At 40.7% G+C, this 11,738-nt stretch overlaps 1 protein-coding gene across 1 annotated transcript; it reads left to right on the forward strand.

Annotated features, from left to right (window-relative positions):
• Positions 1 to 6,077: 6,077 nt before the first annotated feature.
• On the forward strand, positions 6,078 to 11,502 carry KCNK18 (potassium two pore domain channel subfamily K member 18). The gene is made up of 3 exons (XM_074874053.1): positions 6,078 to 6,294; positions 7,388 to 7,534; positions 10,691 to 11,502. Exons 1-3 carry the CDS (start codon positions 6,078 to 6,080, stop codon positions 11,500 to 11,502), a joined length of 1,176 nt encoding a protein of 391 aa, XP_074730154.1.
• Positions 11,503 to 11,738: the final 236 nt, after the last annotated feature.

Raw genomic sequence — 11,738 nt, forward strand, 5'->3', positions numbered from 1 at the left:
AATCGTTAAAAAGCACTTAAGAGCTATTCGGATGACTGCTAAAAACATTTAAAGGGCCAGTTTTGCAAAGAGTAGGCTAATTAATGGTGTATTTGCTGAAATGGATGGGACAGGGTTTGAAAAGTTCATGTATGCCTGCTCAGAGCTAAAGGAAATCAGCAGAACTGAAAGAAATTTGAAGACAAGTGTCAACTCAAAGATGTCCCAAGGCACACCCATCTGTGAAAGTATCTTCCACCCCTTGAATCCACGATGACTAATGAGTGGTAGGATAATGGAGTTAAAATTATTGCAAGAGTACTTCACACAAAAGGGGAAGAGAAATTACTTAAGAGTGTCATTATGAAAATTGGGATGAAAATAAGTGATGGAAAATTTAGCCTGATGTTCAAGAAACTCTGAACCACTGACATTAATGCATGTCCAGTCCGATTGCCAGTGATGGGAAGCAGAAAGAGGTGTCTGATTGTCGGCATCCTACAGACTCCTGCCTGTGGTTTATAAAGAGCCATGGATGGCTGAGGGTAGAAAATACTGTAAGCCGTGTACTTTGGGGATTAATAGTCCTTAATGACCTCATAGTTGTTCCAAATACATATTTGACCTCAATGTTATCAGTAATATTTGGCCAATACTACAGTCTGCAAAAGGTGACTGCTTATCTGTGTTCTGTTTAACTGAACATGTATATGACATTGGAAATAATATCAACAGATGGTTTTTTCATTAGTATTTCACATGCTGAGAATTGTGAGGGTCCATGCCACTCACAGAGACAGTCTCAGATGCATGCTGGTGGATATTTACAGCTAAAAGCTTGCTCCTGCATTTGAGATTTTAGATTCCCATCTTTTAAACTGCTTATATACATATGGTGCCACATTAATAATAATAAAGAATAAACATAATCTTTATTTAAAGAGGAAAGTAGACTTGTCATCTTGAATCCACGGGTTTTTTGCCAGTTCAAATAGTGTAAAATTGGTCTGTTGACATGAATCATGATGCTTAGCTTTTATGCAGCATATAATCTCACATGCTCTAATGTTAATTAAATTCCAAAGAAGCAGTTTTCCGATCTCTCCACAGGGAGCTTGTTTGCCTTAAAATGAAACTACTGGGCTGAGATAGCCTCCACTATACTAGCATTACGTTCACTACATTAACTCAGTAAAGACTTTGGCATAAGACATGTAGCTGAACCTCAGTAATCCCCTTTGCTTATCTGGAAACCCAGGGCTACCGTGTCTCATTTGCAGCAGGGTCTTACACTGGTGACTCATTGCGATATTAACCTTTCCGTTTGTTATAACACCCTGAAGCGTTATCACATCATTCAAACAAGTCCCACAAATAAATGAACAACATACACAGTGCTGTGAGGTGACAGTGGTTGGACTTTGTTTGCAGACATTAAGAATTGTTGCACTGCATCCATCAGCATTTGATTTTATTTCTCTGTGGCCCTTTTGAAAGGAGCTGGAGGAGTGTTGTCTGTCCAGAAGCAGCTTCCCCTCCCAGTCTCAAATGTATTCTCTCTTAGCATACGGTTCAGATAGCAGAATGAGCAGAAGGAGGGAGAAGTGCCTGCCACAGAGCTCTGCTGCATTGGAAACTCAAGTTCTGCAGCAACCAGACCCTCCACGCATGCTTGCACCCCTGGCTCCCTGGTGCAGTCACACATGAAGCTCTGGGACAGAGAAGACGTTGAGGTTACAAGTTCCCTACAGAGGAAGGGGTAATATTTCCCCCATTTTGGGTGTGTGCCTGAGGGGCAGCTCTGCTCCTTCTAGACTGTTGCTGGTTGCTCGGGTTTGGGGAAGGAATGAAAGAAGAGGGGCAAGTGAAGTTTTTCTACCCAGGCAATGATTTGAGGGTGGAGGAGAGGGGATGAAAAAGTGGCTCATTGGCTCCTGAGTGAACAAAGGCTGGTGCTGCTGTTTAGTCACCAGTTGAAAAAGCCTTCCATCAAAGATATTTTCTGGATGTGTGACTTCATCTGTGCCAAAAAAAGAGGAGGAACAGAGACTAATATCCAATCCTTGGCTGGTCCTGGGGGCATATGAAGAGTGTTTGCCTCTCGTAAATGAAATGATGGGACCACTTGCTTGGCTTTGGTGTGAACAAAGAATGAAATAGGAAATGCTCTTATTCAGGGTGAGAGTCCTGGACATCTTTGAATCCACTTAACATTATGTGCAGTGTCAGGATGCTAGTCCTGAGTGCTCTCAAATATTCCCAGAGGTTACAAGCTCAAGCACTTGACTCAAGCTAAAGCTGAGACTTTTAAAGATGGCTACAAAAGAAGCTAAACCTTCCTCTGGGGTATCCAAGAGACCCTATGCAGCCAATTAGTGCATTTCTCTCTCCATCCCAGCAGCATGAGGTGTAAGGGTAAAGTGGGAAGAACAGGAGGTATCAGGGGAACTCATACTCCAGGAGAATATTGTTGGGGTCGGGAGGAGAAAATTAATTGCAGGGTGCCTGAAAAGCACATGTCCCTCATCCAGCACGATATGTATGCTCCGTACAAGTGTCGTGTGTCTGTGCTGGGGCTGGGCTTGGGCCAGCAATGCTTCTGGGCCCCACTGTGGGCTGAAATCCTATAGGGACAGGTCTCAAGAGCCTGAGGGATGGAAGGGATAAGGGTGGGTGGGAGGTGGAAAGCTTTGCACTTTGAAAGTGCTCCCCAACACTACTACTGAAACCTCACTGGCACCCCCCTAGTCTTCCTCATCACGTGGAGTGTCTTCATGTCTGGGGATCAAATCTAGTGTTTACACAGCCTTGAGATTGCTTTCTTAATACAACTACTGCTGCTACTTGTTTTTTGTTGTTTTGGAGTGTTTTTTTGCTTGGGGGTGATATCACCTTTATACAGAAACACTAATTTTCTCGGGGAGCTTAGGTACATTAGTGCATTCTGGAAATACTTTCTGGGGGCATATGCTAGAGCAATAGATCAAATCTTCCATGATCCTTGTTAACATTCAATATTGAACTGAATGTTTTTAATCTTATTGTCATGAAGTACTGCCAGGCTGAGGTCTTAGCCCCTTATCAAACAATATTCCCATCAGAATCAATGCCAGATGAAAATCTAAGCAAACAATTTAGTCCCTTGCCTTTTTTTTTTTTTTTTATAGGGCACTGGCCATCCCTCAAGTCACTTCAGTTTTGTTCAAAAAAGGAGAAGGCATTCTGAATGTGTGCTGAATCCAACGGTGTTTCATAGAAGAGAGGTAAACACAGCAGGTTGCTGACAGCATGGTAGATGCAGGAAGAATTTTACTGATTATTGAAAAACATCTCACTGTCCAAGATACAATCTCCTTGGGTTTAACCTTTGCAATCCAGGAACATCAGATAAAGTAGAAATTCTAACATATGTATATTTGTACTGGAATAATTAAACCTTGCAGCTGTGGTCACAAACTTTCCTTTCAAGCAGCACCTTCAGAGCACTCACATTTGCCCTAATCAAAGAAATGGAAGTTAGGAAAAGTGCAGGTTTGCTGTCCATTAACGTGAATAGGAAATGTGTATTGCAAAAATCTCTCTCAATACAAGTACCGATAACTCAATTTGGAATAACTTGTGGTTAGTGGGATTTGCTTTTAAGCAACTGAGTTCAAATATGTAATACAGCAATAGTGGGAAATGGTTTAGATTAAGCAAATAATGTAAAAATCATTTCTGGATATATTTTTATTAAATTTTCTCATTGTCACAAGCTCAGAGACTGATGTTGCAAATGGCTGAGAAGCTCTTGGGAATTGCTAAATACTTTGCAGTCCTACCATGTATAGGAGGAGGCTGAGAAGATTTTAAAGCACTTTGGTGGAAAGAGATTTATATCTGAGATGTAGATGAGAAAGTCTGCAGGACAAATTGTGTCAGAATTACCATACTGGGCAGTAAAACCTTTTTTAGAAGAATATAAATGTGAGTATACTGCCTCAGACATAGGCTCCATTTGGCCCAGTACCCTGTTTCACTATTCCAGCTGCAAACTATTTTCAGTTCAGGGGGTTATTGAACCCCCTGTGGTTTGTAGTCAGTATTAATGTTTGTTCTTCTAAACATCTCTCCATCCTCTTCTTTAACATATGTAAACCCAACATCTTTTGGCAAAGAATTTTCCAGCTATGTGAAAAACAATCCTGTTTTATTGGATCAGCCCAGAGCCCGTCACTTTGTATGTGAAGTTAGGATTGTTTATCCCATTTTACACATATCTACATCGCTTTTATCTGCCGTTTCATTGATAGCCATCCTCAGGTCCTCTTACATTTCAATCTGTCCTCAGTCTCACTGCTCTGGACAGCTTCATGCCATCAGCAAATATTGCCATCTCCCTGTTTACCCTCTTTCCAGGTAATTTATGAATGTGCAGAACAGCAGAGCTCCAGCACAGACCCACACATAACTCTACCATCAATTTCCCTCTGTCTTTTACCCCTGTTCTCCATTCCACTCTATTAACCATTAATTTCTTCCTGTGAAGACTTTCTCTCTTATGCCATAGCTGTTTAATTCCCTTAAAAACCTTTGAAGAGGGACTTTGTCAAGACTTCTTTAGAAATCCAAGTAAACTCTACCAATGTATGTAACACTGGTACCCACTCTTTCTCTTTACAAAACTCTCCAAAATAAGCTAGGATTACACTTCCAGCATGGAGCACCCCACTGCCTACAGCCACTTCACTCTTGAGAGGCCCCTTTGACTTCTCTGTGTTCCTTGCTTCTCTGGTAAGGACACCAAACCTAAGTACATTATCTCTAAGTACAACTTCTCAGGAAGTTCTGTTGCTTTTGATTCATTATGAACATTAGCAGTTTTCAACCCTGTGTTTCAGGTCAATGGAAAAAAAAAAAAAAAAGAGATTGACTGCAATAAGAGGATTTATAAATTTGTTGTCAAAAAGCAAGACTGAGTCACTGAGGCAGATAACCAGAAAAGTAGCAAGCACACAGGCTTATTTTTGTCTTAGCCCTGAAAGCCTCTTTTCTATAGTGGAGGCTTCCATATTGATAAGCATATAATATCTTGTGATCTAATTTGCTGAAGTTTTGACCTACGAGAAATCACTGTGACAGTGTAGGATTTCTTTGCAGTATGGACATATTGCTTGTATACAGCTCTGTAGGTCTTGGCTGCACAAGGCTGTTTCAATTTTTAATGAAAGACTCCTACAGATGAAATATTTAACACCTCTTTCTGTAAAGTCCAGCTTCCCTTACTACCACCACTAACATTGTAAAGGGCAGCGATACTGTTCATTGCTCTAAGTGTTTTAGAGTAATGGATAATAAGAAAGCTTTTATATTTAAAGCTGGATATAGTTTGCCAAGATCACTAACCTTGAACTGAATCCTGCAGTCAGTGGGAGTTTCAATTAATAGGAAGATTTTAATCAAGTGAGAACTGAGCAAAACCTTATTGACTTGACTCTTTTTTGAGAAAATCCTTTAAAACTCAAGAGACCCCCTCCTACAACGATTATATGGTATATAGAGAGAGATTATTTAAGCCACCTGAAAGAGAAATTAATTGTTCTACAGTCTGTCCAGAGGTGACAACAATTAGTGCCAGACCCTTCTTTCGATTAATTTTAAATTTCCCTGTTCATTTCTGGGAGAAATCTTTAAAGAAATCGATCCCTTACAGTATGCATTTTCCCTCCTGAGAGTTGGAAGTGTTTCTACTGTATCAATGGGAAACTGTAGTTCAGAACAAGAAACTTTAAACATGAGTTGGCTCCAGTGGAAACCCACAGAAGTTGGTAAACTGTGTGCATTACAGTGCTGGCTGATCAATAGTAATTCAGGGATAGAGTGGCGTATCGTCAACTGAGAAATATTTCAAGGCTTGATTAGTTGTGCTCCTTTTCCATTGGGACTGTAGTGCAATCTTCACTTATAAAGACATGTGATCTGAAAGCCTGAGGCAGAACAACCCTTGTTTTCACAGGAGAAGCTTTTCTAGGATGCAAAAGCTTTTACATCCTCATCCTTGTTTCTAAAAGCCGTGTCTTCTTCACAAAATTAAAAACAAACAAAAAAGTGAGCTTAGGATGGCATCAACATCACAGCCTCTGCGAGGCAAAAGGGCATGTAAAAAAATATTTTGGGCAGTGTTTCCTCATGCCTGCTTCATTCTGTCTCTTGTGATCTATGCTTTTCTTGGGGCTCTCATGTTTTCCCACATTGAAGGTAACCGGAAGGTCAATTTAAGTGAAGAATATAGAAAATTTCTGCAGAAGCTGTGGCACATCTCCAGAAATTTATCAGGTATGTACTGGAATTTCAAAATGACTTAACTGTACAGGGAGTTACTCATTCTCTTGCTTTTTGAATGAGATTTTTGGCTTTTGAAGACTTTCTTCAAAATACTAACAGCTGAACCTGCAAACAGGATTTTCCCTCTGCCTAGCTAATGATGGCTGTTGTTTGCTTGTCTTCCTTAGCTGTGATTTTTGACTGCAAGCTTCCCTGGTCCCTGTGTTCCTGCCTGAAAAGACTATTCCTGAGGTGCCTGTCTTCTCCCTTTTGCCGAAGTTACCTAAGTTCCTTAAAGAGCATCTGAGATTCCCATGGTATTTCCTTCTGATTGCTGGGGACTGATTCCTCTGTGTCTCAGAAAGCCTCTTCCAGCTCCCTCTTCCCAGCCCTGAGCTGCCCTACCATCCCTCTGGCAAGGGGATGCTCAGATGGAGGGAGGTGCAGTGCTGCACCCCAGACCAGTGGTGCTGATGGAGGGGTTTGGAGGGGAGCAGATGGGATAGAAACCCTCCTGGATCTGTGTTGGGGCTTGTACACGGGCTTGGACTTTCACTCAGGTAGCTGTGCTGACACGATGATCTGTTTGGGGCAAACATCCCTGTAGATAATGTCCTGCCAAGCTGAGCTCAGCCATGGGGAGGAGGAATGAGTGGTGGAGGCTCTGGGATTCACAGTGGGGCACTGGGCAGTGCTGCAGGAGTGGTTCATATCAGTCATGGACTGACAACCCCACATTTCCAGTGTCTTTGGGTCAAAAGAAGACTAATCTCCTGGGGAGTCCAAAATGAAAGAGGACATTGAGGTTGGAAACTGAATATGCAATCATCCTGCCCTGCTTTTTTATGCTTATTTTTGTGTCTTATTTTTACTTTGTTGGAGCATAGCTTGTTTATTTGTTCCTTGTTTCTTTATTCACCAAAGCTGCTGGACCCACCTGATTTTTTCTGGGTTGGAAAGGTTAGGATGAGATGAGTATTTTTATCTTCTAAAAGAGTACAAGCAAATCCTCAGCTGGAGTAAACTTCACTGGAATAACAGGCTGGCTGCTCCCTGAGTGGTAGTCTGTAAACACTCACTGTATCTCCTGTTGTTAATGTAACAGATAACATGACAGAAAATGAGGAGACATTTAAGGAAGAAATCCATGTACTGCTCAACACAGCAGAACGGGACTGGTTTGTCAATCCAAAAGACAGATGGACTTTCTTTGGGTCTCTCTTTTTCTGCTGCACAGTCTTCACAACTGTGGGTAAGTTCAGAGGTAAAGTAACTCCCTGCAGAATCAACAGCTATTGCTGCCTTGGCTAATGTATTTCTTCCAGGGAATTAAAAAACCCCACACCTAAAACAAATCCTCTTGAATTTTTCTCCTGAGTATTGACGATGAGTCTGCAAGGGGTTCTGCGAACACAGATTGCAGAGATGTACCTGAGTCAGAGAAGCAAGTCAGAATTTTGTAACTAGTGATGATGAGTAGTGATGATACATTCTAATTAGCTGCATCATTACATGCACACTATGATGCACTCATATGACATGTACACAAACTATTATATTAAAGTAAAAAGAAAACTCCATTTTTCAGTCAAACCATATCCTGTCCACTATCGTGTCTTATGCTGGGTAATGTTTTATTCACTGGAAGAGGTAATTCATTATGCATATATAGTTTTTCAATTGCTTCCCTGTTATTTATGTCTAGCCCAGCTTTGTAAATCTCTGGCTCTATAATTAACCATGCTGTTGTTTTTCACATTTCTCTGGGTTAACAGCACACGGCAATGTTTAAGTCACACCTCTGAAATCTTTCATTCTGACTTCATATTTCAAAGGAGGACCTAGATCAAATAGAAACATCTGCTCTGGGTTTTGGCTCCCTCTGCATTGCTAAATACAACTCCTCATGCTCATTCCCAAAGCTACTTTTATCCCTTTGCTAATCTTTCTCAAATGCTGGCAAGTACAGACACTGGCTATCTAAATTTGTCAGAATCAAAGCTGGATGGGAAATAGTCCCACAGCATTGTATCAAACTGCAAAGACATTTCTCCACTGTATTAAGATACACTCAAGATCCCAGCCTGGGTATGCATCTTAATGCAAAAGAAAAACTGAGCCTCATAAAAGAGCTTATCCTATACAAGGAATAGTGTAAGAGTTAATATGTTCACTTGGAGCACGTACGAGACCCTTGTGTGCTAAGTCACAGCAGAGGCTTGAACCTCAGGCTCAGCTTCTTGCAGCTCCTGAGTTTGAAGATAGATGTCTAGGTCATCAGGGACACATTCTGGAGATGCAGACCTGAATCCTCACCCCAGTGAATATTTCCTAGTACAAACACAACAGCTAGGAATGTTTGAAAGAGGACATTTTATCAGAAAGCTTTGACTTCAGCAAACCCTATTGTTGAAACTTCTTGCCTGGGTATACTTACCCATCTCCATTGACATGGGACTTTACAAATGTCCCCATACACGTTGACCCAACATATTTATTTCTGAACTGCCATTACTTTTGTCCTTTATAGTGCTGAGCATTAACACCACTTCCTCAGGTTTTGAGCTGAGTTTTGGGACCAGTAGGAAGCCTGGAATCTTTGTGACTGTTTCCATTGTGGTGGGTTTGTTATTTGCAGTATTAGGAACCGATAAATCACTTCAGACGAGAGTCAACTTACCTACCTGTAATTATCTAGGAGAAGCAAGGCATCTAGTCTGAAGATCGGTGGTCTGAACTGCTGTCTCTTCACTCCCCACGGTGGGTACCTAGTGGCTCAGCTAGGCTAGATTTCTGGATAGCTAAATTTAAGCTCAAGATAAGTTTTAACCCTTGAAACTGTACTAGGTATTTTTAATGCATGGAAATTGGGAAAAAAAAAAAAAAAAAAAAAGAAAATTACTCTGTACAATAACTACAATAATTAATCTTTCCCAGTTGCTTCAGCAGTAAGCATTAGCATTTCCAGTTAGCCACTGGGGAACAGAGTGACAGAGAATAGTTTTTCAGTGCCTCACAGCAAAGGAGGAATCAAGGTTGGATTCAGACCAAAGGCTATGGCAGCCATTAGTGAAAACAAACACGAATGGATGAAGAAAATTAAGGAAACCATACCTCAACATATGACCTAATAATGTTACAGGCTAAGTACCTGGTCTGGAAGATCATCTAGAAAAGAACAATGTTTTTAAAGAGAGAGAAGAAATGCTTTATGTCTTTTTGGAGGATGAGGAGTAAAATAGTTGTTAAAATTTAATACCATTAATATAATGCTGATGTTTTCTCCTACTGTAATGGAAAAGCACTAACTTACAATTTAAGTTTAATTTTAGAGGAAGGAAATACAAATACCAAATTGAATTTAGGGAAAAGACATATCTTCTTCTACCATTTAATGTATCATAAAGGCTGTGCATCTGGTAGTACTTCTCTATTTGTTGTAATTGATATTTGTAGACTTTAGTACTCTAGAATAAACATGCATTTCCTCATGTGATAAACATATGCTTCCTCACTTGATCCTTTGTTTTTCTGAGTACATTTAAGAGACTCTGAAAACTATGAAGTCAGTGCAAACGAATGTCAATACAACATATGCCATTAGAGCTAGAACTGATGAACTAGGGACAATTTGAAATTCTGTTATTAGCTTACCATTTACCACAAGTAGTTTTGGCAAAGAAATGAAGTTTGAGGTATGGGTCTCATTGTCCCAGTCTGATCCATAGTGCTGTCCCAGTTTCAAAATTCAGACAGTCATCCATATCTGAATCTTCACAGAGCTAAGGGAGTTTCATCCCCCAAAATCATTCAGTCATACTGTGAGAACCTGGAGGGTGGCCAGGAGATGATCCCCCAGCTCCTCATGCACCGTCCATTCTCTGCCCCCAGCACCAGCTGTTGTCTCTCTGAGCTCAGCCCTGTGGAGGGACCCATGGGCCCAAGGCCTCTCTTGCTGTCTTCCCTTTTGGATCCTTCTTAACCCAGACTCCCAGATCAGGAAATCTTCTCGATAACAGTGTCCAGGAGGACAGAGGCTGCACACCGATCTTGGGCTGGCCCAAACCTTTTGTTTCTCTTCCCTGAATGGCTTCTTGTGGTCAGGCAGTTAAGTCAAACAGCCGATAAGGTGTAGATAAGGTAGGAAGAGTTAATTCAACAGAACCGGCAAACTCCAGAACTCCAAGTGCTTGAAAAGGTAGGATGTCTGCATTAGTAACCAGCATTTGAGACTCAGAAATTTTAATAACTTCAAAGCAAAGCCAAAAAGAACAGCATGTTCTGGACTAAAAATTGACTTTTAAAACTGACAGCAATAAAAAAGCTCAGAGGATGTGAATACCTAATAAATCACATTGTTCTCTTTCTTTCCCTTTCCCTTCTCTTCCTCCTTTTGTTTTTGTTCAAGGTTATGGTAATACCTATCCTGTGACACGGATTGGAAAATATCTCTGTATGTTGTATGCTTTATTTGGCATCCCTCTGATGTTCTTGGTCCTGACAGACATGGGAGACATCCTTGCAACTGTCTTATCCAAGTGTTACAATGAATTCAGAAAACTACAGTCAAAAATTCTAGCCTCTAAACTCTGTTCTGGATCCACATGTAACAAAGGGGATGAACTGAAATCCAGAGCACAGACTAAAGTAGTCATCAATGAGCCCTTGACTATTATGGAAGTGCTGAAAAGTCAGCCGGGTGTTAAAAGGAGGCAAACCAAATATCGCAATGCCGAAATTTTTGAAATGTTAATTGCCAGAGAAAATGAACACAGAAAACCAGCAATAAATAAAAGCATTGAGAGATGGAGTTCATGTCCTGAACTAGACAGGGGAAAGACAATGTCCAGAGTAATTGAGAATTTTGACAAAATAGGGCAACAGTTAGAAAAATTAGATGTGCCCATTGTATTAATGGTGCTAGTTATCTTTGTGTACATCTCCTGTGCAGCTGCTATTCTTCCAAACTGGGAAACCAGGTTGGATTTTCAGGAAGCCTTTTATTTCTGTTTTATCACGTTGACAACTATTGGATTTGGAGACACACAACTGGAACATCCCAAGTTTTTCTTGTTTTTTTCCCTCTATATTATTATTGGCATGGAAATTGTCTTCATTGCTTTTAAGCTGGGTCAAGACCGCTTAATTGGTTTGTATAAAAAGGTGATTTCATTTTGTGGGAAGAAAAAGATGCCATCAAAGAAGGTATATCCAAAATAAGAGTGGTGGTTTCTCCTTCACTTGTAAGCATTGGCCACTTCAATGAGATGAAACTGTTCCTGTGCATTTCTGCCTTGGGCTGGCAGGAGGCATATTTTATTCTGATTTCCTCTGAGAGTCTACTGTAAAATGGCTAAATACCTCAGGAGGCACTTGGTCAAAGCATCTCCAGGGAGTACTTTCCAACAGGGTCCCATCTCCTAAATAATAAATGAAGATGACGCATGATGAAAAAG

This window comes from Strix uralensis, chromosome 7 (genome assembly GCF_047716275.1).
Source record: "Strix uralensis isolate ZFMK-TIS-50842 chromosome 7, bStrUra1, whole genome shotgun sequence".
NCBI lineage: Eukaryota > Metazoa > Chordata > Aves > Strigiformes > Strigidae > Strix > Strix uralensis.